General features: G+C 40.3%; 1 protein-coding gene across 6 annotated transcripts; it reads left to right on the top strand.

Moving 5' to 3' along the window:
* Positions 1-133: 133 nt before the first annotated feature.
* On the top strand, positions 134-27,954 carry canx (calnexin). 6 transcript variants are annotated; one of them, XM_030146241.1, is made up of 16 exons: positions 134-247; positions 8,383-8,607; positions 8,731-8,804; positions 10,191-10,249; positions 10,944-11,085; positions 11,173-11,254; positions 11,450-11,642; positions 12,101-12,290; positions 13,896-14,009; positions 14,299-14,455; positions 15,466-15,681; positions 16,223-16,342; positions 18,389-18,493; positions 21,488-21,629; positions 21,718-21,812; positions 24,307-27,954. In XM_030146241.1, exons 2-16 carry the CDS (start codon positions 8,386-8,388, stop codon positions 24,364-24,366), a joined length of 1,971 nt encoding a protein of 656 aa, XP_030002101.1. In that variant the 5' UTR covers positions 134-247; positions 8,383-8,385; the 3' UTR covers positions 24,367-27,954. The 6 variants fall into 6 exon arrangements, with proteins under 6 accessions (XP_030002101.1, XP_030002102.1, XP_030002100.1 ...); XM_030146242.1 differs by having other exon boundaries at positions 21,485-21,629; positions 24,310-27,954; XM_030146240.1 differs by having other exon boundaries at positions 21,485-21,629.

The raw sequence follows: 27,954 nt of genomic DNA, 5'->3' as shown, positions 1-27,954 counted from the left end.
CAACGCCCACTTCCACTGCCACCGCGACCAATCATCGCTGTCCACGAGGTTCAGCTCCAGGGGGCGGGCACTACCCAGGTTGACTGAGATTTAATTTCGGCCAATCAGCGGTTGACAGTTGACAGGAAACGTCGAACAGTTATCCGAGTTGACCAATCAGCGGTGGGGAAAGGCGGGTTTTCTTTCCCAAAGCCCCACGTGATCCTCCTCAGTAGTTCCCAGGCGGTCACACGGAGAGCCGGAGGAGGTGAGTGAATGCGCCAGAAAAGCACATTTATGACTGAAAAACACGCACTAAGTGGAGTCTTTTCAGAGGGCTGTGTTGCCGGTGTGCCTTTTACCCGGGTAGACTCAGAGATACTAATAATACAGCAGCTAAAGTGTGGTGTGCGTGCTGTTAGCATCGCCCCGTGAGGCTAACTGATGCTAATTAACCACAGGTGAACTGCGCTAGCCACTTAGCTAGCAGCTAACAGCTAGTTAGCACGTTGACGTTTAATGAACACATGAAAAACGGGGCAGTTCCGGTTCATTTTGGAGAATTCAGGTGACGGAAACACTCCGCTTGTGTCTTCTCTGTAAAGTTAAACAAAGTGACCCAGTGTTGCCGCTGGTTTCTGCAGCTGTGTAGTTGTTGAAGTGAAGCTAGGCTAGTTAAATTAGCCGGAGTTGAACCTGGAGGCGTCGGAGACTGAAGGACTAAAGCAGGGGGGTCCAACATACGGGCCCGGGTCCAGAACCGGGCCAGGAAACGGTCCAGTCCGGCCCGTGACAGGAGTTGGTGAAATACAAAAATTACACTGAACATATTAACTATCTAAGATGTTAAAATAATGTTAGTTCAGGCTCCACATCCAGAATAATGTGTTCTGAAATGGATCAGAACCAAATACCATCAGAATATCATGTAAATAATAATGACAACTCCAGATTTGTACCTTTGTTGTAGTGTAAATAAGTGAACATTTTTACATTTACAAACTATCACAGAAAATGTGAATAAACTGACCAAAAATGAACAACATGAAATGTCTAATTGGACCATTATTGTGTCTGTTATTAAATGTTCTGTGTATTTGTAGTTCCACTGTGATCTGTACGTTATAATGCACATGTGGAAATGATAAACTGAGACTTATTTCCTTCATTTAGTTAATTTTGTTCACTTATGGTTGTATGTCATTATTAGACACTGCAAATATTTTTTTTATTTTATTTCAAGTCTTTGGGGCGGCCCACGATAAACCACTTTGGTTTTTGGCTTCCCCGGCATGTCTTTTGTTGTTGTTATTGTTGTTATTATTATTATTAGTATTAGTATTATTATTATTGTTGTCTTGGATACATGCCAATAAACTGAGGCAGAATATCGGTAAATTTGCCCTTGTTTTTCTTAAGAAACTTAAAGTTGTTCATGTTCACATTTTTTAAAGAATATTTTGTAGATGAAAACATTGTCACAAAATAATTGCACTTTTTCACTATTATTTAACTTTAGATCATATTGGTCTGAATGTGGAACCTGAATTAAACTGACTTTGACAGCCCTGGACTAAAGGGTTGATGTGGAAATCACCAAATATCTGTTATTGGACTGAAGAAGAGCTTGGCCTTTCCTACTTTTATTTCACTTTCATTTTTACAGACATCCAACACCCCATTTCTTTTACTTCTTTAAAGGAAATTTGTGATCATTTCTTTATTTTGCATCATTTTTTTCCACAACATCATGACTGACTTCAACCTAAAATATGCAACAACAAATACAGAAGTAAACTAATCAGTCTGTCTTCATAATGTACATGTTGTACAAACTCCAGCTTCGTTTAGCTTTAGGCCTGTTGGCTGGATGTCATGTGTGTGAATATATGTGGTTTCTTTTCGCCAGAGGGAAGGGATTGTAACATGGGCATTTTTACCTGTTAAACCTGATCTGGGTTTAATCAGACATTAAAACACCTTCTGATTTATTGGCTGAAGAGGACTAAGTAGGTTTTACAGTTGGACCGATTGTCTTTTAGAACTCAGTGAGGAATGAATCCCTCAGTTTTTACCAGTTAAATAAGATAAAGCTCATATCCCATAATTTAATTTGTCTTCCCTTTAGACTGGGAAAGAAAGGCCGAGCTGTTTTTGATTCTAATCTAAGACAAAAAATCTAATCAAAGAAGCTAAAAAAAAAAAAAAAGTCCTTTTTCCGAAATCTATTTGGTCCAAAGTGAACCCTTTTAGCCAGTTTTGTTTTCCGTTTATCTGCTTTAGCAAATATTTGTCCACAAATATGGTAGTAAATGTAATGAAAATACAGTGACGTGCGATAGATTATGTGGGAACATCCTCACCTGTTTTTGTACGTCTGCCTCAAACTGAAGTAAAATGCATTAATAATCTAACATGCTGTTAAAGCAGGTTTTCCCTTCTTCAGCCTGTGTTTTGTGTTGGGTGGTACATGTGAAGGGTTTGGCTCTGGTCGGTCCAGCTGATCCACTTGGCTCATTGTTGATACTCTACCGGTGTTAAACAGTAACCTGTTCTTCCTGTCTGTCTGCTGGTGCGTTCACTGACCTCATGCTTGTCTATGGACTTGGGATGGTTTTGTGGTTGACTGTTAACTCTGCATTTTTGCATAATTTTTGGACCTTTTATTGTGACTGTGTTTGTAAAGTGTCTTAAACAAACACAGACATACTCTTCTCACTGATGCTGTTAGTGTTATAAACTGTTATTATAAAGTATAATCAGTTTTTGGAACAGACGACTGTAACTCCAGTAATAATAAGTGCTGTTGGAGCCATCGTCCTTTGATGTGTCCAGCGTTAATGTTTCAGCAGCTGTCCAAACATTCCCATTGGGTTCTTGAATATTTGACTGTTGTCCTTGTACGAGTTGGTGTTTAGAGACAATGTGAAACCTGTTAGAAGGGAAAAGTAATCAGAATACTTTATTAAGCCCATGCTTCGTTAAGTAGCAGCAAAGAAATGATCAATATTAAAAAAAGTAAAATATATTAGTGATGTCAAACGATTGAAGTGTTTAATTAGATTAATCATGATGATGGATTAATCAGTGTTAATGCATTAATTTTGACAGCCCTTAAATGTATGTATATATGTATACACACTAAATACACACATTAAAACACAATTACAACAGCAGTTTGTACTCGACAATATATTAGCAATGTAATAATTAAGACACACACACACACACACACATATATACATATATATGTATATATGTATGTGTGTGTACAAACATATAGTTGTGTAATTATAATTATGTGATTATACGGTCAAATTAAACAGTCTGATGGCCACAGGCAGGACTAGATTTAATTATGTAAAATATAATATCTTTGCCGCTATTATTTCATCAATTTAAAAGTTTTTTAATAGAAAAGTGATAATTTTCGGACTTTTCCTTCCTCTTAAATGTGAATATTTCTCCTCTGTGACTGTAACATCAGTGTCTTTGAACCAAACAGGATATTTGTGGCTTCAAGAAACATGAGTCGACATAAAAGTGACATTTTACAGACAAACATCTAATGGGTTGAATGAGGACCAGAGTGGAGTGGAGCAGTGGAAGCCAGGGTGCATTCACTGCCTCCTCATGACATGGTCGTTTGTGTCTCTGGTTTCTCATCATTGGCGTTTTTCTGATAATCTGAGCTCGGCGTCTTCATATGAGTCTGAGCAGCAGATGTCCTCGGGCCTCGACTCCGTTCTATCAGATTAACAGACTGTAGATTAACCGTCTCCAGACCTGATGGAGCTGACGGTCTGGATCTGAAATGGCTGCTTCAGCTAGTTTCACTGGACCAATTAGGACAGGATGTGGGTTTATCGGCCAATCAGATCAGCCCACATCATTCAGATGAAGAACATTAAGTTCAGAACTAAATGCACTAAACTGGACTTTATCATCAAACGGACTCTAAAACACATGGATGAGTCTGAAACCTGGTCCATAAACGTATCGTGCGGACTGAACTCACTGGTCGACAATGGTTTAACACATTCTCTGCCTCAGATTAAAAGTGTTAAATCTGACATATTTTAATAAGACGAGTTGGAAACAAATGACCACAGTGCTGTTTGTCTGTTGTTTTCAAAGTACATTCAAAGTGTTATTCCACAAATATATTAGTTTATGTCCATTTATCCAGTAAATTTATAAATATTCCGCTTAAATCGAACCTGTAAAGTCTATGTATTTAACAAACAGACTGTGTTTTTGCTCTGACACAAACCTGTTCTATCATTAATTCACATATTTCACATTTAGACATAGACTGTATGTAAAGTAAAGTAAAGTAAATTTTATTTATAGAGCACTTTTCACAGACAGAGTCACAAAGTGCTTTATCAATTCAAATCAGAATCAAATTAAGTTTACAGAGACCCAACAGAATCCTTCAGGAGCAAACACTTGTGATTGGTGACAGTGGCGAGGAAAAACTTCCCTTTAACAGCAGAAACCTCGAGCAGACCCAGACTCCTGAAGGATGGCTGTCTGCCTTGACCAGTTGGGGTTAAAGAGAGAGAGAGAGAGTAAAGGAGGAGAAAAGAGAGAGCAATAGAGATATAGAGAGACTGGGGGGGGGGGATGACACATGGAGTATGTTATGATGAATACATAGAGTGTAGTCAGTCTGTGGTGGTCCTGGGTCAGGTGGGAGACTAAAAAGCCTTTGTGAACAGGAGGGTTTGGAGGTGTTTCTTAAAGTTCTCTACAGAGTCCATGGACCGTAGGTGTAGAGGCAGGTCATTCCATAGACGTGGTGTCACAGCTTTAAAAGACCTGTCACCGCGTGTGCTAGAACAGGTCCGTGGAACCATCAGCAGGTGCTGTCCTGAAGACCTCAAGCTACGAGTCGAGCTGTAGGGCTGGATCAGAGAAGCAATGTATGCAGGGGCCTGGCCATGTAGGGCCCGGAAAGTTAGCACAAGAATTTTGAAATGAAGACGATATAGAACAGGAGCCAGTGGAGAGATTTAAGGATGGGAGTGATGTGGGTTCTCCTGTTTGTGCGGGTCAGGAGCCTGGCAGCAGAGTTCTGGACAAACTGTAGACGGGCCAGCTCCTTCTTGTTTAAGCATGTAAACAGGCTGTTGCAGTAGTCTAAGCGAGAAGATACGAAAGCGTGAACGATCATCTCGAGCTCATTTGTGGACACCATAGATCTGAGTTTGGAGATGTTGCGTAGGTGGAAGAAACAGTTTTTGACTAGGTGTTTGGAGTAGAATTCTAAAGACATGTCCTGGTCAAAGATGACACCCAGATTCCTCAGTTTTGTCTTTACCGAGGAACTCAGGTCTCCAAGGTGATGTTTGATCCCTGGGATTGCACTATCCGGGGCAATGATGAGGGTCTCAGTTTTGCTGGAGTTCAGCTGGAGGCTGTTATCATTTAGCATGTGTGAAACTAGAGGAAAAAACACAGCATTTAGACTGAATTTACATTTATCAGTGACTCAAACTTGGTTCTGTAGGTTTGCTACTCTTAGACCAGTGTTCTAGTTGTCTTTATGTTTGACCGTCTTGGCTGTTGAATATAATCTGCTCCAGGTTTTTCATACACATATGGTCATGATGATTGTAGATGCACAGATAGATCAGCCTTGTCATTTCACAGATGACTGACCTGTTCTTACGTGGTGTTTTAGTGATGTTTTTACCACAAATATGTACAGGTTGAATTTGTGTTCGTTCAGAGATTATATGATGAAGGTTCTAAAAACTTTAAAACTTATGTTTTTTGTTCTTCTGGCACAAACTAAATTAGTAACAAGGTAATAATACTAATACTACTACTACTACTACTACTAATAATAATAATAATAATAATAATAATAGAGAAATAGAGGATAATGAAAAACCTTAAATTATAAGTATTTGCAGTGAAAAAGGTACATTTTACAGGAGGATCCACAGTCTCTAATTTTTGGTGAAAATGTAATCATCATAAATAATCTGAACAGTTTTTATTCACAACATGAGATTTCATTTGTGGAGGAATAGAAGCTTAAACGCTGCAGTATGTTCATGTAAACAGACTTCTGGAGATAATAAACATTATGAGCTGAACTCACCCATTTGACAGTAAATGCATCATTTTTTTACTCTTCAGCCAGTCAGAAGTGTTGTCATCTTCTTCTCTGTCATTAATTTCCTCCAGCGCCACGTGGAGATTTGGATGCAATGCTAAGCTAACGTTTAGCAGCTAATGGCGGCGGTCGGCTGTTAGCCAGGCATGCTAATCCTGAGCAGGTTAATCAGATTATCCCCTGGTGTGGTCTGGTCTGTGGTTAACACTCTGCGCTTCGCAAAAACTAAATCTACATTAAATAGATGAACACAGAAGAATTAATGACGCCATAATAATAAACTGACTAATGAACTGGACGTGTTGGCGTTAGACCGGTTGGTTTATTTATGGACGATTCAACACCAGATTCCCCACAAGTCAGAACTTTTCCCCAGTTCAGTTCATGGATGTAGAGCAGAATGGAGCACATTTTTACACCATAAAAGCAGAAAAAAGTCATTTTGGTGCTATTATAAAGACGTAAATGTGAATTTAATCCACATAGAAAACATGAAGTTTGGATTTTATGCCATAAAAGACCAGAAGAAGTGGCTTCATTTTAGAAATGGCAAGAATGTTGTGATGTATTTATACAACAAAAACTGAAAACAGATTTCTACTCTATAACAGACAGAAAACTTTAATTTTAATCCATTAAAAATTGCTTTTATTCCACAGAAAACTCTTAATCCCATCAAAAAACTCTTAATCCCATTAAAAAAAAAACATCTGAAAAAGGAAACTCTTTATGGTGGTATCGATGCTTTTTCACCAGTTTATGTTGGTTTCTAGTTTTGGTTTAAGTCTGTGGATAGTTTGTGTAACGTAGGGAATGTGAGCGCTCCAGTGTTGTGTTTAATGACCCGTATGTGTCTCCACAGGCTCGGTGTTTGTGTCAGTAGATGTGTTGTGGGGTGCTGACGTTAATCCTTGGGGGTGTAATCTCATTAAGGACAACATGAGCGTCCTCTGGGTGCTGCTGCGTCTCCATGGCGATGAACCATGGAAGGATGGACGCGTAGTTTGTGTTATTTATACTGTTTATAGGCGTCCTGTGAGAGACGGAGGTGAAACGGTGTCTTCATCCTGTTGAACCCTGTGGGGTGGAGTAAAGGGGGGGGGGCAGTTATTCCCATAGAAGAGCAGAGAAGATGAGATGTGATTCTTATTCTAGTAAAAAAAACAAAATGATCTGATGATATGACTTAAAAACAAACAAAATAGACAGAAAATTGGAATTTTTACTTCAATAATAACAGAAAAATGAACATTAATTTACAATTAGACAATAAATAATTTAATTTAAATCTGATTTATTCCACAAAACAACAGAAAAGTAGAATTTTACCTCTCAAAGGCAGGAAGAGAAACAGTATAACATGATTTTGGTTCAGTTTAACGTCCATCAGGTCACATGGACTCATAGAAGATGCTTATGTTCTGGTTCCTCAGATTACAGATCACAGGGTCTGATTCTGTTCTGTTTATTCAGATTATGGATCAGAGGGTCTGGTTCTGTTCTGTTTAGTCAGATTATGGATCAGAGGGTCTGGTTCTGTTCTGTTTAGTCAGATTATGGATCAGAGGGTCTGGTTCTGTTCTGTTTATTCAGATTATGGATCAGAGGGTCTGGTTCTGTTCTGTTCCCGCAGATTATGGATCAGAGGGTCTGGTTCTGTTCTGTTCCCGCAGATTATGGATCAGAGGGTCTGGTTCTGTTCTGGTTCTGCAGATTATGGATCAGAGGGTCTGGTTCTGTTCTGGTTCTGCAGATTATGGATCAGAGGGTCTGGTTCTGTTCTGTTCCCGCAGATTATGGATCAGAGGGTCTGGTTCTGTTCTCTTCCTGCAGATTATGGATCAGAGGGTCTGGTTCTGTTCTGGTTCTGCAGATTATGGATCAGAGGGTCTGGTTCTGTTCTCTTCCTGCAGATTATGGATCAGAGGGTCTGGTTCTGTTCTGTTTCCTCAGATTATGGATCAGAGGGTCTGGTTCTGTTCTGTTTCCTCAGATTATGGATCAGAGGGTCTGGTTCTGTTCTGTTTCCTCAGATTATGGATCAGAGGGTCTGGTTCTGTTCTGGTTCTGCAGATTATGGATCAGAGGGTCTGGTTCTGTTCTGTTTCCTCAGATTATGGATCAGAGGGTCTGGTTCTGTTCTGTTTCCTCAGATTATGGATCAGAGGGTCTGGTTCTGTTCTGTTTCCTCAGATTATGGATCAGAGGGTCTGGTTCTGTTCTGTTTCCTCAGATTATGGATCAGAGGGTCTGGTTCTGTTCTGTTTCCTCAGATTATGGATCAGAGGGTCGGGTTGTGTGTTCTTCTGGCGGCAGGCCTGCTCGTCCTCACTTTGGCCCCCGTCGCTCAGACCGAGGACCTGGTGGACGACTTGGGAGACGACGTGGACGTGGAGGACGAGCTGGACCCGGGCCTGGTCGGAGACGAGGAGGAGGAGCCTGAAGGGGATTTACAGGACGAAGCCCCGCCCACACCGAAAAGTCCACCAGCACCAAAGGTAAAACGAGGAGGAGGAAGGATTAAATTCACCAGTAGGATGTTGGAGGTCCAGATGTTTGGTTTGACGTCGTGTCATTAGCTCTGATGGTTTGGTTGGACATGTCCTTCTGTTTGTGTCCAGGTGACGTATAAAGCTCCGGAGCCCATGGGGGAACACTTCTTCGCTGAGTCTTTTGACAGAGGGACACTGGACGGGTGAGGACACGATCAGGGACAGAACCAGAACATCACATTCTACATTTATGGGTCCAGTACTCTGGGTTTAGAGTAGATTAGATTAGATCATATAGAACTTTATTGATCCCTCAGGAAATTAAGGTTCCAGTCAGAGCACAACTATGAAAGTACATGTAACAGAAATATTACCAGAAAAATATGAAGAACAGTAGTGATAAACAGGCAAGAGCACATTAGAAAGTACTAGTGAAATTAAATAATAAAACAGTAATAATATTAATGAAAGTAATTATACAGTATGTACAGTGTGTGTTTGTGTAGAGTTTAATAATATCAGAACTGATAATTATAATGAAGTAATATTAATAAGCAGCAGTAAGAAAACTAAATGACCAACAACAAACAAACATTGCACTAGAATAAACAATAAACAACATCAGTTTCTGTAACATATACACCTCTGGTCCGCTTAAAAAAAACCCAGTTTTATCTGATGTAATAATGATGATGATGATGACATAGTATTAAAGTACATAAAGTCAAGGTCTGGGGGGGGGATATCAGTTTAGAAAAAGTCTTTAATTTTCATTTGGATAAAGAGAAAACACCCTGTATTAAAATAACCTATAAATAATCACAAATACAAATTTTTCTTTGTTTTGGTGTTTAAAAAAAGTCAAATTACATGTAAATATTGACAAACTATTTTTTCACAAAAACTGTGAATAACCTGAACAAATATGACCAACCTTCATATAAATCAGTGTAATTGGACCAGTTTTCTGTCTGTTATTAAATGTTTCATGTATTTGTAGATTTACTGTCATCTGTACGTTATGTGGAAATGATTAACTGAGGCAGAATATTATTAAAATTACACTTATTTTTCTGAAGTAGATTAGATAGAACTTTGATTCCTTTGTCAGAACCCTCAGGAAATGAAGGGTTTCAGGTTCATGTTCACATTTTTAAAGGACGGCTTGTAGATGTAAACGTTTTCATAATATAATTTAAATATTTCATTGTTATTCTTTTACTGGTTTTGATCCACTTCAGATCATATTGGTCTGAATGTGGAAACTAAAATAAAACATCTAAGTAACATCTAACTAAGGAAAATATTACAAACTAAACACCTGAACCTCAGAAACCAAAGGATAAACCTGGACTGGAGTCAATGGAACGTTAACAAACATTAGAAGATAGAGTCCAGAAAAGTCAGTGTTTATACTTTGTGTCATCACCAATCAATCAGTTTTATGTATCAGTAAATGATAATCAATTAAAATAACATAGAATCATGATAATCCGGTCCTTGTGAATGTAGTCCAGGACTCTCCATGACCCCTGTCAGGTGGTCTGGGGGTTCTAGACCGGTCTGATCCTGGTCTGTGTCGGTTTCAGGTGGGTCGTGTCCAGCGCCAAGAAGGACGACGCCGACGAGGAGATCGCAAAGTACGACGGTAAGAACTGAACACACACACAGTACAAAAAAATAATAATGATAAAACTGTAGTAGAGCAGCATGAGACAGTAAAAATAGAATCGAAAAATAAAAATGGAACACGAGCAAACAGACTGTATGTAATAAAATAGAAGAATTAAAAAAAACAGAAATGGTAGAAAATTCAGACAAAACAGTCAGATGTAACAATAAACTGAATGTAAACTGTGACGCGAAAAGTCCAAACGAATGTTTCCATAGATGGAATGTTTTTGTAGATGGAATGTTTCAGAAGATGGAGTAAAGGTGGATCAGGAGGACGTTCAGACAGCAGGAAAGACTGACTGGTTTTCAGTGTTTATTGATCCAGTCTCAGCATCAGTTCATCAATGAACTGTTAAAAAAAAGACTGAATTCTAAGAACAAACACTGTCTATTTATCAATGACGACAGGATTTATTTTTTATATAAAATATGAAACTGATAAAAATGTATTTATTTACACTGAAATTATCCATAAAATAAGGAGCAATGTGGAGGTGACGGAATAAAAACCTGGATCTGAAAGGGTTTAGAAAAGAGGTGATGATGATGATCTTCTTCTCCTTTTCCTTCTTCTTTTCCTCCTTCTTCTCCTCCTCCTCCCCCTTCTCCTACTTCTTCTTCTCCTTCTCCTCCTTCTTCTTCTTCTTCGTCCTCCTCTTCCTCTTCAGGTAAATGGGCCGTGGAGGAGATGAAGGACAGTAAACTTCCTGGTGATAAAGGTCTGGTTCTGAAGTCTCGGGCTAAACATCATGCTATCTCCGCCCAGCTGCTGCGACCTTTCACCTTTGACTCCACCCCCCTCATCATCCAGTAAGAGCCCTTGTCCTCCTCCTCCTCTTCTTCATCCTTCTGTTTTTATGCTTCATCTTCAGGGTTTGGATTCATTTGTGTTTTCAGGTACGAGGTGAACTTCCAGTCGGGCATCGACTGTGGAGGAGCTTATGTCAAACTGTTGACGCAGACGCCTGAACTCAACCTGGTCAGTCTGACACAAACAGACGAAGAATTAGACCTGATAGAGCTGATCTACAGACACAGACGTAGAATTTGACCTGATAGAGCTGATCTACAGACACGAACACAGATGTAGAATTAGACCTGATAGAGCTGATCTACAGACACAAACTGAATGATAATGTAGAGGTATGGTTTCCTGTGGTTTGTGTTTGTACAGGACCAGTTTGTGGATAAGACTCCATACACCATCATGTTTGGACCAGATAAATGTGGAGAAGATTACAAACTGCACTTCATCTTCAGACACCAGAACCCAAAAACAGGAGAGTTTGAAGAGAAACACGCCAAGAAGCCCGACGCCGACCTGAGGACGTACTACACCGACAAGAAGACGCATCTGTACACACTGGGTGAGACGGCATCAACGGTCTCCATGGAGACAACTTGTTGAACATTATTATTAATATTATTAATAATAATCATAATTATTTTTGCTGTGTTTTTATTATTTTATGAACATTATTTTTACTTATTGGTTTATTTAACAGGGACATTGTACCTCAGTTCACTTTGCTGTAAATGCTCCAGAATCAGACTGGCTGTTTTTCGTCTGCAGTAACTGGACAGATGTTAGATTATCACCCTAAAAGTAGTAAAAAAAAAAATGTTTATTCTGAATTTAAAATACCTGAACACAGACAAGTACAAGACGAGGGTTAAAATACACAACTCTACAATTACACGTTGGACAACAAGTAAAAAATGTTAAAATACTCTTTGCATTTTGACATATTATAAACTACAACAGACAGGACTAAGGTGGTTGTTGTTGATGTGCTGTTGACCGTCTGTGTTTGTCGCCCCCCAGTGGTGAACCCTGACAACACCTTCGAAGTTCTGGTGGATCAGACGGTGGTGAACAGCGGCAGTCTGCTGACAGACATGACCCCCCCAGTCAACCCCCCTGCTGAGATCGAGGACCCCGACGACCACAAACCTGAGGACTGGGACGAGAGACCCAAGATCCAGGACCCGGACGCCGCCAAACCCGAGGACTGGTGAGTCGTCTGTCGCCATGGACCTCGCAGGTTAAATGACAGTAGAAGCTAATATTAGGACTGGACTCTGACCGTGTCCTCATGTCTGACCTCAGAGCTGGTCTGCCTGAATTCTATCTGTGATGAAACTGCAGACGTAGAGGCGTCCTCAGGTTTACGTTTGGATTTTGAACACAGTGTGTTTGGTCTTAGTTGTAGGAGTTAAGGCGGCCATACACTGTGCGATTTTAGAGACGATTTCTCACTCGTGCGACTCTTTCTGGGATCGGGCCAGATGTGCCTCTAATCGTGTGTCGTGCTTCGTGCAGTGTACATGGGGTAAGGAGAAGCGATTAGCACCTCACGACCACCTCACGATCAGCAATCGTGTGTTCGCAAGGAAAACAGAGCTGTTTGAAATCCTGCTCGCTCCTCGTGAGGGTATCACACTGTCAAAGCAGTGCCACGAGCTGATGTGCCTCAAATTCTCACACTGTGCATGCGGGAACACAGAAGCGTACAGTAGCGTACAAGCTAACAGTAGCTGGCTATTGGCCTAGTGCAGTTTAGCTTTTGCAGCTTCCCTCTAGTTCCCTTTGCTGTAGGATTGACAGCCCATACTGTCCACATCAGGACAACCAATTCCTGCACCAAACACGTTGTCGTCTTTCCTTCTTTTTGATTCCCTGCAGATAATGGCGCATATTGCCAAAGCGGCTCATTGGTTTTTATTTAGCACTACCATTTCGTGACTCATGCCAATACACAATTGTCTATGCACTTCGGATTCCTTGGTATTTTAACGTTGTATTTCCAGATACAACACGAATGTGTCGTGCGTCCTCTGGTGTATGGTCCTACAGTGTGAGCAGTCAGGTCGTGTACGAGCATCGGTCCGTACAGTGTGAGAACATGAATCGTGAGCCTGACTTTACGATTGATTCACACAGTTTGAGATGGAGCTGCGTGCAACGATAGAAATAATCGCACGGTGTATGGCCGCCTTTAAAGGTCCAGTAGGTTCTGAACTAAGACCCTGTTCCATAAACCTCTGGTCATGGACTTCTGTGGTTCTGTCATTAGTCCATGAAAACTGTTTTTATAAACTGTTTTAGATTCTGTCAGTTTAAAGACAATGTAGAAAGATTTACCTTCAGAAAAGTCACAGCTTTAATTAGTTTATGAAAATTAAAACAACTTTTGTCTAAGGAAACAAAAAATGTTTCTGCAGCATCACATAACAGACTCCTCCTTCTTCTCCTCCTCCTCCTTCCCTCCTCTTCTTCTCCTCCCTTCCCTCCCCCCTCCTCCTCCCTCTTCTTCTTCTTCTCCTCCTTCTCCTCCTTCTCCTCCCTCATCTCCTCCTCCTCCTTCTCCTCCGTCAGTGCATCTATTATCATTCTCAGATCATCTCTCTTCTTTCCTGGGTGTTTCAGCGTCCATCTGATTTTTTTTTTTTTTTTTTTGGGTTAAAACCCAAAGGTCTTTGAACTCTAAACCTGAAGCTTTAACACATATTTTAAATCCTCAGATCTTTACATCTCACCAGCACATTCCATTTTCCTCCTGATGCCACATGTCCAGTGTGTGATGTTTGAGGTAGATTCATTGTTTTCTTCTGTTCAGGGATGAAGACGCTCCTGCTCAGATTCCAGATGAAGACGCTGTGAAACCAGACGGTTGGTTGGATGACGAGCCCGAGTACACAGGAGACCCCGACGCCGTCAAACCTGAGGACTGGTGCGTACTGGGCAGTCCACTGGGCATGTACTGGCTGTGTACTGGGCGGTCCACCTACAGATGCACACTTACACCATCCTTTAATCCAACCTCAGACCTTCATTCATGTTGTTAAAGTGGTTCCACATTAATCTGGTTAAAACTGAAACGTAAATGAACTCTTAAACTGCGTCCACTTACACGTACATACACGCAGATGAACATAAAACTGATTAAACTGAACATCTGAGTTCATCTCACACTCCATCCTGATTGGGTCTTTGCCTGATCATGTGACTGCGTCCATCAGGGACGAGGACATGGACGGAGAGTGGGAGGCCCCTCAGGTCCCCAACCCTGCCTGTGAGACGGCGCCCGGCTGCGGCGAATGGAAACGCCCAATGATTGACAACCCCAACTACAAGGGCAAGTGGAAGCCGCCCATGATTGACAACCCCAACTACCAGGTGAGCCACGAAGCCCCTCCCACATTCAGAATGTTCAAAGCTCCTTTAATTCTTTTAGGAGGACGTTGAAATGTCCATTTGTACTATTGACAACAGTCAAATGTCATCTTTTATCTGAGGTTGGGTTGTTTCTATTGGTCTAGAACACATTAAGGTAGGGGTCTGCATTAGCTGAGGGGGAGGGGTGGAAGTGGGTGGAGCTTAGAGCAACAGAGTGCAGTCAGTGAGAGAGGGAAATGGAAGATTTTATGACTTTGAGCAGTGTTTTAGTGAGGTTTTCATGGTGAACTCCTGTAAATAATTGTATATAATAGTCATAGTACTGTTGGAGTGTTCTACTCGTGTTTTGCTGCTTTTTTGTTGAGTTGTGCTGGGGGGCTTCACCTTTTTTCACTGTTTTTCTCTGTATTTTTGTGGTTTGTATAGTTTATTGATAGTTGTATTTGATCTGTAAATCTTCTCTAAATGGCTGTATATATGTGTAAATCTCTATGCAGATCTATCCGGGTCATAAACAGATGCAGTGTCTGAATTTGAATCAGATGATGGATGTTTTTGTCAGTGAAATGAGGGGCTCTGTCTAAAACTAGACACAATGTGAACAGACTGTCAAAAGTATCCAAATGACACCAAAGAACCAAAAAGAACAAGAACATGGACAGTCAATGATCTAGAACAACTACAATGTTCGAACACATGGAAAATAGATGAAAGCATTTACATTTAGTTTAGAAAACATTCAGTTTTTCATAATAAATGATGAAAGTCAGTTTTGTTCAGTTTTCCTGTAGCACACTGTTTTAAGCATTTGTTACATGTAATAATGATAATTAATGGACATATAGTGAAAGTTAAGGTTTCCCTGAAAAAATGTGCAGTATAATTGACAAAAATAAGACATTTTTTGCATAAACATAATAAATGTAGGCCTGCCTGTTCTGTTGTTAGTCCTTAAAGGGTTAAATCCGCTGTGGATCAGGTGTAACTGACCTGCTGGTCTCCGTCCTCAGGGTGTCTGGAAACCCAGGAAGATCCCCAACCCAGCGTTCTTCGAGGACCTCCACCCGTACAAGATGACGCCGTTCAGCGCCGTGGGTCTGGAGCTGTGGTCCATGACCTCCGACATCTTCTTCGACAACTTCTTCATCACGAACGACCGTAACACGGCTGAGCGCTGGGCCACGGACGGCTGGGGCCTGAAGAAGGCAGCAGAGGGTGCCGCTGAGGTGGGTGGAGCCTCCTGTACCTTCAACACAGGGGTTTCCCTCCGTTTAAGGCAGGGACGTCGAACTCAGGTTCAGTTCAGGTCCCACATTCAGACCAATACGAACTCAAAGGGGTCGGACCAGTCAAATAAGAACAGAACAACCTATAAATACTGACAAATACAAACTTTCATCTGTGTCTTATTGTGAAAAAGGTAAAATTACATCATGAACACTTTGAAAAATGAGAATAACATGAACAAACTGACATTTTGTAAAGAAAAGTCAGTGTAATTGTACCAATATTCAGCCTGTTGTTAAATATTTCATGCCTTTGTTGATCCATTGTGATCTGTACGTTATAAAAGCTGAGGCAGAATATTGTTATACTTCCACTTTTATTTATAGAATTATGAAGTTATTTGACTGGTTCTGACCCACTGGACATCATATTGGTCTGAATGTGGGACCTGAACTAAAATGACTTTGACAGTCTTGTGTGTGTTTTGTGGTTTTTGGTGGAACAGCCCTTTTTATTTGTTGTTGTTTTTTGTTGTCGTAGCCCGGTCTGGCCACTCAGATGCTGAACGCTGCAGAGGAACGTCCATGGCTCTGGGTCGTCTACGTCCTCACTGTGGCTTTACCACTCGTCCTCATCATCGTCTTCTGCTGCACTGGCAAGGTAACCGCAACACACACACACAGGGTTAGAGCAGGGCTGTCAAATGCATCTTAGTTCAGGTTCCACATACAGACCAGTTCCATCTAAAGTGGGTCAGACCAGTAAAATAATACCAGAATAACATAGAGATCATGACAACTACAAATGTATCTATGCTTTAGTGCAAGAAAAACAAAAATAAATTATGAAAATGTTGAAATTTCCCATATAACTGATGTTTCTGCAGAACTAATGCAAATTTAACCAACAACAAAACACTGAATAACATGAAAAATAGAAGGATTTTGACTGAAAAGACTTGAGATGAAGCTGCAGCTGATTAAAACTGAACAGCAGCTTTTCACAATAAAACAACCTGTTGTTGTTTTAGTTGGGTTTGATGCTTTACTTAATTTTAGTTCTAGGGTCATATACAACCAAACCACTGAAATATTAATACAATTACATATGAATGAAGTTGAGTCTTCTCTGTTTTAGAGTGAAAAAAGTAAAATTAGATGATGAAAATGTTTAAATCTACAAACTGTCATTCATCATGAAAAAAAGTGAATCACATGAACAACCTGAAATTTCTTAAGAAAAATACATGTAATTTTACCAATATTCTGCCTCTGTTTATCACTTCCACATGTACATTTTAATTTACAGATCACAGTGGATCTACAAATGCACAAAACATTAAATAACAGGCAGAATATTGGTCAAATGTTAGAGTAAACATGAACTAAAATGTTGTGGACATCCTTAACTGTTAGTATCATCAGTGTCATTCTTGTTGTGTTTCACATCCATCCCGTGGGCCAGATTGGACCATTCAGCAGACGGTTTTAGCCCACAGGCCGTATGTTTGACACCCCTGTTTTAGATGGTCTGTTTCCCAAATGAAGACTTTCTTTCAAAGGTCTTTTTATGAATAACAGATCATGAATAAATTATTCACTATAAAAGAAGGAGATTTTTGATTTTCTGAACAACATCCACCCATGACACAACACATAACCCACTCAAACATGAACAGATACAAACAACCACTGAAAAAATGTATGAAAAGATGGGATGGAAATTATAAAAAAATATTAACAACCATGTTTAAACAGCTTTAATAAGTGCAGTGTAAAAGAACAATATAAAAAACAAAAACGGACAATAAAAAAAAAATAATAAAAAAAATAATACATTAATTTTTTTTTTTTAATTGAAAGAGGGGGCAGCTACTCAGAGATTATTGTTGTTGATTTCTCATAAAATACCAAAAAGGGGTGCCATATTTTTGCTGAATTTAGTCTCTGATCCCTGAACAGTGTATCTGATCTTCTCTAGATTCATGCAGGACATCATGTCTCTGAGCCAATGAGAACAGGACGGAGGAGCTGGATCTGTGCACTTTAGTGAAATAGCCCATCACGCTAGTAAAGAAGCAAAGGCCAGGAAGTTGAGTATGGGTTTAGGGAGCTCTGAATCTGGAGCAATGCCAAAAAGACCAGTCTGGGGATTGGGCTCAATTCGGTGAGGAACGGTTTCTGATAGGGTATTGAGAACTGATGTCCAAAAGTTAACTACAGAGGGACATGTCCAATACATTCAAATGAAGGCTTTAATTTAACACACTTTTAGAATCACCAATGCTGCATTCACTGACCTTTGACCTGAGCAGCCTCTGTCACATGACCCGTTCAGAAGGGCGTGGACGTCGTCTCTATTAAATTCTGCTTTTATGGTGATTTTTCTGATTCCGTTCTGATGAGCTCCATCTGCAGGTCATGTGATGTGTTTCAGAGGTAACTAAAGGCCTCATATGGACAAAGAGAGCAGCGGTTACAGTTCAATGTGCAGATTTGACTCTGTTTTACATATGAATGTGTTTTTTATGGCTGTTTTTTAGATATTTTTACTGTTTTGTTTTTTTTTATCCTGTTATCTTATTACTGCGACCTGAGGACACATTTCGTTCATATGCTACATTGAATGAATGAACCTTGGATGTGACCTTAGTTGGTCGTCATGCCTCCTGTTGCCGTGGTGACGCCTATGTGTGACCGTCCACAGAGGTCGTCGGGCTCGGCTCAGGGTCAGTTGAGTCTCAACAGTTTACAGGACGAGTTGACAGACAGCGGACGTCCACGGCGCCGTGGATCCGGAGCTTCGGCCTCGGTGACTGATGGTCGTAGTGTAGACGCTTCAGTGGTTTGTGTGGTGTGGCTGTGTCTGTGGTTCTGGTTCTGTAGAGTAGAACCCACTGTGGACGACGGGTGGGTCAGTGTTAATGTAATCAGACCGGTTCAATAGGAACCAAACAACGACGTCTGAGCTGGAGGTAAAGCTGGAGAATATGACCCAAAAATGCAGTTACAATACAATACAGTTATAATCAGCTGTTTATGGATATAAAATATACTGTCTTTACTGAAACACTCCTCTGTGTGGGTGCTTCTATGAAACTGGTCTAAAAACAGGACATGGGGCTAGAAATTCAAATCAGATGTAGACTAATGTTATGAAGCAGGTTTGGAAGCACTTTGGGTCCATTTGAAAAAAAAAAATACTGAGATAAAAGAGAAACTACTTTTCAGATAAAACACATTTTTATATTATTTTACATTATATTTAATACAAAAATTTGCACGTAACACGGTCAAAAGGACACGAAAATTACACACTACTATTTTTTATTTATTTTTTTATATCTCTTTATTCTCTCACAGGTACATTTTGGGAATCTAATTATTCAAGGCAGAGTGTTAAATAAAAATGACCACTGTTGCAAAATCACTCATGATTTATTTATGTTTAAATGTTCCTGTTCCACATGTAACACCAGTGGACACGATGGGTTCCACACCAAACCTGGAATGAGACTGATGAAAAACCCACATGTGTGGATTAGAAAACCACTAGGATCCACACATTGAACACAGTGTCTGTATTTAGAGTATATAGAAGACCGTTTACATACATGTTTACACATCTAATGCACTGACACCTACGGCGATTTAATGTCCATATTTGGGTCCTATTTTTAGATCCAATATTTGATTATAAATTCATTAATTATGGGATGGATCATTTATCTGAGGTCATCATTAGGTCCATCCTGGGGGGAAGTATGTCTACATTTACCTTTTTATTATTGGGTCTAAAAAGGTGGAAAAGTGACAGATACTAAAATAAACCCAGTTTCAGAGAAGAACCCATACACATCTGGAGAAATAAGCCTCCAGGAAATGATTTCAGTTTGGTGATTTTTGCATTTTTCATGATTTTCAGAAAACAAAACCTGAAAGAATAATCGTACAGTAAAACCTGGCAGTGCAAGTTTAATTTGATTCATTACTGAGCTCTTTCTGTGATTTTTACTTGTTTTTCAAATCAGTTTTCACCATTGAAATGAATTGAAATATACAGTTGCGGAAAAAATTATTAGACCATCCAAAGTCATCAAAAACAGTGGTTATGTAATCCAGTTTTAACTCCTGTGTGCGTGTTATGTGACTAAAACAGTGCTTTTATTCATTCCATGTTTTCTTTTGTCTATTTTTGTCAGTATAATGATATGGATATTGATGTAAGAACTGAAGTGATTTTGGTTTTTATCAAGAAAACATGTTAAATGGATAGATATCAGCTCTGAAATTAAACTACTATGAGCTATTTTTGTTATCATTGTATTTGTCCAAACAAATGGACCTTTAGTTGGACCAGGCATTAAAATGAACAAGAAACTGAAAAAACAAGGATGGCTAAGAATTTGTACCCGTGACTTCCAGCCCCCATAAAAACACCTGAAAATCCTTTTAATGGTTTTTAAAACAGAAGCGCTGTTAGACAGGTGAAGCAAATTAAAGTGCTATATAAATCTAATCCATTATTATTATTATTATTAGTCCAGGGGTTCTACTGTATATTAGAAGTTGTCCAGCTCTGCCTCCAGGGGTCACAGACGCTAACACTGGCTGAATGGGAATGTAGAATCAGTCCAGTAGGTGGCACTACTGCACCTCTGGGCTGGTTTGACAACAACCAATAAAGACTAAAACTGAGAAGAGGAGGCGTTGGCAGAGTTTGCATTGGACGTCAAATCTCCAGAATCTGCTTTGGTGTCATGTGGGTGTATGTGGTGTGTGTTTAGTTCATCTGTGAAAGGACAGGGTTACAATCAGCTGTTCGTCTGTTTCCTCTGTTTACTGGAGTCAGACGTTATATAAACACCAGACGCTGTAGTGAATAAGTCCTCATCGTCTTCATTCATGCTTAAAAATGTCACAAATTCCATCCAGCTCCAAAAAACTGAACAGAATTAGTTTAGAGTCTGTTGAATTTATCCCACATTGATCTGGACTTAAAGTAGAATAGAATAGAATAGAATAGGTTTTATTGTCATTCCACAGGCTGTGTATTGAAGTGGTCTCTGCCTGTTCATGTTCTTCAAAGGTTTTTTATGGATAGTTTGTAGATGTAAACATTTTCTTTCTTTCTTTTTTTTTTTTTCATTTTTGTTTTGGAAAAAATTACAAAATATCTTCAACATTACCATTCATACATATTTTATCTATTAGAATTCTTTTCATATTTCTTATTTTATAAATGCGTGTAAAAAAACAAAAAACATGAATCAGGTGCTTACAGTTTTGGTATTTCTCACTTAAAAAGAATCCTAGTGTTACAAAACCTCTGGGTTCTTTAAACAGTACTCATGTTAATGCAGAAAAACATAAAACAAAGAAAAAAATACAGGGAGATGATAAAAAAAGAGTACATTTTTAGAGGAGGGTTTCAAATTCTGGGTGGCAAGAGGATGCAAACTTGATCCATTTGTCCTAAATATGATCAAATGTATCCCTCTGGATTCTGACAGAGGAAGTCAGTTTTTCCATTTTGAATATTTACAAGACGATGTTGATGTAAACATTTTCATGATGTAATCTTTACGTTTTTTCACTGTAAAACATAGAAAAGCTTTGTATTTGTCATTTTTTATCGGTTGTTTTATTATTTATTGGTCTGAATGTAGAACCTGAACTAATATACGTCTGAATCCTCCGTTCTATATCAACAGTCGACGGTCGTTGGCACGTTTAATTTTTGTCTGTTTTCCTATTTAACTTGTTTTTCGATAGTTCTGAGTGTTCATTATTGTTTTAACAGAAGAAGAGCGCAGCCACGCCGGCGGCAGAATACAAGAAGACAGACGAACCTCAGCCCGACGTGAAGGAGGAGGAAGAGGAGGAGGAGGAAGAGGAGAAGGCGGAGGAGGCTGAAGAGGCCGAGGAGGCCGAGAAGAGCAGTCCAGGTAGACGATGGATCAAACAGACGGGATAAACCCCCACCCCCAACCCCCCCATGTGTCCTTCAGGTCTGACTGATCTGATCTGTTTCAGCTCCAGAGGAAGAGGAGGAGGAGAAGAGCGAAGGAGAGGAGGAAACGCCTGAGAAAGACGAAGAGGAGGACGAGAAGGAGGAAGCAGCTGAGGAGGTGAGACCCAAGAAAAGCAAAAATATAAAAGTAAAACCTTCTCCATTAGTCGATCAATAATTATCTAAGTAAATGACAATGGGAATCTGAATACTTGATTAATTCCAGGGGGAACTGTTGGTTTTACAGTCACACCAGTCAGTCAGATTCAATCAATCAGAATTAGGTTCTTTAGGTTCTTGATGTTGTTTTTGTAGTAAGTGTCAGAAACCCTCTTTTTTGTCAATTCTTTTGCACCTTTTTTTCAGGAAGAACTTCACTTTCAATATCTGTCCATTAATTATCATTAGTATATGTAATAAAGGCTGAAAACAGTGTTTTCTAGCAAAACAGAAGACCTGGACTTTTTTTTTAATATCGTATACAGTATAATATGAAAAACATTTGTAAATGTTTAGAAGGAAACTTTGAGATAGAAATAAACGTTCAACTCTTTAACCTGTGTTTGAACATTTGAGATTGTGTGGATCTTTGTGTCCATGTTCCTTCTTATTTCAGTTCAGGTTAAGTTTAGATCATAATAAATGTAGAGGACGGTTCAGGAGTTTGGGTCCTTTGAATGCTTTAAACTGTAGAGACATTTGGTTGAAGTTGATGAAGGCAGATTTTGTTTGTTTGTTTGTTTGTTTGTTTGTTTGTTCTACATGCTTGTTCATGGTCAGAACATTCCACCAACGTAGAGTTAGAACTTTAGAACATAATGTTTGCAAAATTAGAACAGAACAGTTTTCTGTGACATTATTTGACACCAAAGCCACAAACATTTATTCGATCTGATCGTAAAGACCTGAACGAAACTGTTACGATCACGTTGGGAGTACAGTACAGGCCAAAAGTTTGGACACACCTTCTCATTCTTTGCATTTTCTTTATTTTCATGACTATTTTCATTGTAGATTCTCACTGAAGGCATCAAAACTATGAATGAACACATGTGGAATTATGTACTTAACAAAAAAGTGTGAAATAACTGAAAACATCTCTTATATTCTAGTTTCTTCAAAGTAGCCACCCTTAGCTCTGATGACTGTTTTGCACACTCTTGGCATTCTCTTGATGAGCTTCCAGAGGTAGTCACCTGAAATGGTTTCCTAACAGTCTTGAAGAAGTTCCCAGAGATGCTTAGCACTTGTTGGCCCTTTTGCCTTCACTCTGCGGTCCAGCTCACCCCAAACCATCTCGATTGGGTTCAGGTCCGGTGACTGTGGAGGCCAGGTCATCTGGCGCAGCACTCCATCACTCTCCTTCTTGGTCAAATATCCCTCACACAGCCTGGAGGTGTGTTTGGGGTCATTGTCCTGTTGAAACATAAATGATGGTCCAACTAAACGCAAACCGGATGGAATGGCATGTCACTTCAGGATGCTGTGGTAGCCATGCTGATTCAGGTTGCCTTCAATCTTGAATAAATCCCCAACAGCGTCACCAGCAAACCAGGCATGTAGCATCCATCCGTTCACCTTTTCTGTGTCACACAAAGACACGGCGGTTGGATCCAAAGATCTCAAATTTGGACTCATCAGACCAAAGCACAGATTTCCACTGGTCTAATGTCCATTCCTTGGGTTTCTTGGCCCAAATAAATCTCTTGTGTTTGTTGCCTCTCCTGAGCAGTGGTTTCCTAGCAGCTGTTTGACCATGAAGGCCTGATTCACGCAGTCTCCTCTTAACAGTTGTTGTAGAGATGTGTCTGCTGCTAGAGCTCTGTGTGGTATTCATCTGGTCTCTAATCTGAGCTGCTGTTAATTTGTGATTTCTGAGGCTGGTGACTCAGATGAACTTATCTTCAGCATCAGAGGTGACTCTTGGTCTTCCTTTCCTGGGGCGGTCCTCATGTGAGCCAGTTTCGTTGGAGCGCTTGATGGTTTTTGCGACTGCACTTGGGGACACATTCAAAGTTTTTGAAATTTTCTAGACTGACTGACTTTCATTTCTTAAAGTAATGATGGTCACTCGTTTGTCTTTACTTAGCTGATTGGTTCTCGCCATAATATGCATTCTAACAGTTGTCCAATAGGGCTGTCAGCTGTGCATCAACCTGACTTCTGCACAACACAACTGATGGTCCCAACCCCATCAATAAGGCAAGAAATTCCACTAAGTAACCCTGACAAGGCACAGCTATGAAGTGGAAACCATTTCAGGTGACTACCTCTGGAAGCTCATCAAGAGAATGCCAAGGGTGTGCAAGGCAGTCATCAGAGCTAAGGGTGGATACTTTGAAGAAACTAGAATATAAGAGATGTTTTCAGTTATTTCACACTTTTTTGTTAAGTACATAATTCCACATGTGTTCATTCATAGTTTTGATGCCTTCAGTGAGAATCTACAATGAAAATAGTCATGAAAATAAAGAAAATGCGAAGAATGAGAAGGTGTGTCCAAACTTTTGGCCTGTACTGTACGTTTGCTGTTTGGCTTTTTTAGACTCGACTGGTTTGAAAACAGCTGATGCATAATTCAACAGGTCTAACTTTTCTTCTTCTCTTGTCAGAAGTTGGAGGATGACGTTCTGCGGAGATCTCCCAGGAACAGGAAGGTCAGAAGGGACTGATGTGTCTGAATTGACAGCCCTGACCTCCAGATCCCCCCACCTCCAGACCCACCCCACCCCCCATGCCCCCATGCCCCCCGACCTCCTCCTCTTCTACTCCTCCGCTCTGAGGCGATGAAGCCCATTGGAAGCAGCGACGCCGACAGGAAGCTAATCGAGACCTCCAACGTGGAAGAAACCCGATGATTCCAGTGTGAACAGGACCGAGTTAGCACCATTTTTGTTTATGAAAGAGATTAACTACAACTTCCTGCATCATTCCTTTACAACACCTGAGCAGAATCACCGCCCATCACCGCGCTAAGCTAACACACCTAACAGCCGCTAACTAGCATCCAGCAGTTAGCCTATGCCCTTAGCGACCGGTCTGCAGGCAGTGTGTCAATTAGCCAATAATTAGCCATAAAAATGTTGCTAAAATACTAGCAGCAGGTTTCGAATTAGCCAACAGAAACCGTTAGCATTAACTACTTGCTTGTACATCTTGACATAATTTGGCTAAAAACGGTCCATCTGTGTTCCTGATGGGTTAAAAAAGAACATTAGCCATGAAAACTGTCAAGCTAACAAACCAAACACTACCATCTAACGAGCACACAAAGAATTTATCACCAAAAGCACAGATAATTAGCCTAATATCAGCTTCTGAGCTGGCTGTTGTTAATCTACAGTCAGGCTACAAACTGGAGACAAATTAGACAACATCAGTCATGACTGTCCTACTAACAGACACATTAGCTAAAATGCATGAATAGTAGCAACTGGCTAATTTTAATAAATTAATAGTTACCAGTTAATCTGCAGACTGTCTAATTAGCTAAACAACAGCCAGATAAACAGGCGTAGACATCGCAGTTGTCCTTGAAACTTTAAGGAAATACATTTTTACGAGTAGCCATAACGCAGCTTAGATGACTGGGCTAATAACTCGTAAGCCTGACGCTAATTAACCTCCAAGCAACTACTGAGAAGCCTGAGTCAATAATAAAGCTTGGCATCAACACTGAGGAGTCACTAAGCAAAGAAAGCATTTGGCTGAAAAGTTGTAAGTTCAACTGCAGTTGTCCTGACTATCAAATGTCTGCTAATTAGCTCATCCCTTTGGTGCTAATGAGACTACAAACGGTGTACCAGGCAGGATAAGCCTGTTGGAATCATCATGCTAATTAGCCTGTCAACAACCTGCTAATGTTTGCTTAAGTCAACTTGCTTGGCTAAATGTGCTCTGTGATAAAATACAACCAAATGTCTTGCTAATTAGCCTGTAAGTGGTCTGACTAATTGGCTAACAGCGTTTAGATCTTCTGCCGATTAGTATAATCTACAATCTGCATTTCACCAGTCTCTGTGAAGGCAAAATATGCTAATCTACAGTTACTAAATGTCTTGCTACATGGCTAACCAACACGTCTAACCAACAACAAGCTAACAGTGTCTTTACCTTCAGATTAAACCTGTTACAGCAGTGATTTCCAAAAGCTAAATGTTAGCATCGTCCGTCTTCAGTCATTTCTTGGCATTTTTAGTGGTTAATCACGTTCACCTTAGCATGTTGGGTTGAAAACGTAGCTCCTCAGTGTTTATTATTGTGGCGACAGGGAAGGTCAAAGGTCACTGGTTGCCATAGCAGCAGCAGACGAGCATCTGTCCCAAAAACACGATGTGTGGAAGCCTTGTATCTCCAGTTTCAGTCTGTTTTTGTTTGTCTGTCAATCTGATGGAAATACGAGGTTTCCGCTCTCTTCTGTTTAGTCACTGCAGATGTTTGTCCTTTTTTTTTTTTCTTACTTTCAGATGAACCAAACATAACAGCAGCTCATTTATTACATCATTAATCACCGATTCATTTTCTCTGTTTGGTCTCCCAAGCTACAACGTCAATTTCACAACTAATAAACTGGTCATAATGCAGTTAATACGTTAAACAGTTTTATGGAATATCTAAAACATCTGCAAAAAGTGGAAAATGAAATGGAAGAAATGGCAAATGTTTGCATGTCGAGGCTTTCTATTGTCTTTTTTTTTTTTTTTTTTAATTTAAAGGGTAAAAATGATCTGCTGAAGTGAAGTGCACTGTTTCTGTCATGTGTGTACAGTAATCCGGTCCAGACTGGATGTGTTGATCTGATTTAACATGTATTAATGTAGCAGAATGCTCCATGTAACCACGTCAGCTGGAGTAATAAAACATATTCCTGTTTACATAATGGAGTCAGATCCATTCAAAGCCTCTGATCATGTGCTTTGAGTTTTGTCCTATAAATGTGAAGGTGCAATGAGCTGCTGTCGTGTTTGGTTTGACTGGAAATGCGTTGTCGTGGTCGTGTGGATGCTCCACCTTCCATCAAACACGTACAAAAAGAGAAAATACACGAGGGTCAAAACTAAACCTTCCGTGTTTATGATGTGAAGTCATGACGCTGAAGCTTCTCAGAGCATCAGTGCGTTTAGACACAGACCGACGGCAGCAGCCAGTCCATCCTGCAGCTTGTCTGGTCGTCATGGCAATGCATCATAAACATACCGTGGTTTTGTCCTGCTCGCTCAGATTTGTCTGCGCTTCTGTCAGATGTGATCGGATTTCGACCGATCTTCGTCCCTTTTGTGCGTCTCTTCTCACTTGAGACGTCATGAAGGGCAGTTAAAATAAGAACAAAGCAGCTGGTCCCTGAAAACGGACAAAAGGCAGCGTCGACTCGAGTTAACGTGTTACTGTTGACGTCCGCAGAGGAGCGCGTGTCCCTTCCCTTCTAGACTTTGACCTTTGACCTTCACCTTAGTGCCATCTGAATTCAACCTCCAACTCGAAGAAGCTGTTTCTAGACCGTGAAACTCTAAAAACCTTCCGCCTGGTTGAGTGTGAAGCGCCTCCGTCTGCTGAATGTGTGCATGCATCCTCGTGGTTTGGTGAATCTGTGAAACCTGCTTTAGTCCAGTTCTGTGGCTGTTTGAGCTCTTTATGAACACACCTGTCTGTCTGACTCCACCCAGCTCTGCACTGATTGGTCGATGGGCGGTTGACTGATTAATTAATTAGAATGAAAGTGGGCGGGGAAAAGCCAGGGTGATTGACATAAACAGCCTGAGTGTCAGATGTGTTTGTGTCTCTGGCTTTTTTTTAGTTTCTTCTGTTTAATAATTCGGGCCTCGAGGCTCCGTGTCAGGTGACCTTTAACTTTTGTTTTTCTTAGAGTAAACAGTTTTGTGTTGCTTTTAGTTTTTGTTTTCTTCACTTTGTGTCAGGGCGAGTCGACGGTGGCAGCGTGGCGTTTGTCCGCCGCCGTGTTGACGTCTCCGTCCTCTGTAGAGTTTGTGCGTCGTGGGCCTGAATCCGCCTCCTTTAACAGACTGTAGACTCCACATCTGCTGGTGAATTTAACATAAACCTGTAACTCTTTTTGTTTTTGTTGACTTTAAACGGTTGGCCTGTTTCTGATGTACACGTCATGTAGAGACGGACCGCCGACTCCACAGGAAGTCCGACTTTGACTAGAAATACTGTGACGATGGAGCCTGATGTGTGTGTGTGTGTGTGGACACACAGTCAACGACTGTTTTGATGAATAAAAAGGACAAATGGAAACTGAA

Source organism: Sphaeramia orbicularis, chromosome 10, assembly GCF_902148855.1.
Source record: "Sphaeramia orbicularis chromosome 10, fSphaOr1.1, whole genome shotgun sequence".
Taxonomy (NCBI): Eukaryota; Metazoa; Chordata; class Actinopteri; order Kurtiformes; family Apogonidae; genus Sphaeramia; species Sphaeramia orbicularis.
The sequence above is the reverse complement of the archived record's forward strand: the minus strand, read 5'-3'. Positions and strand labels throughout refer to the sequence as shown.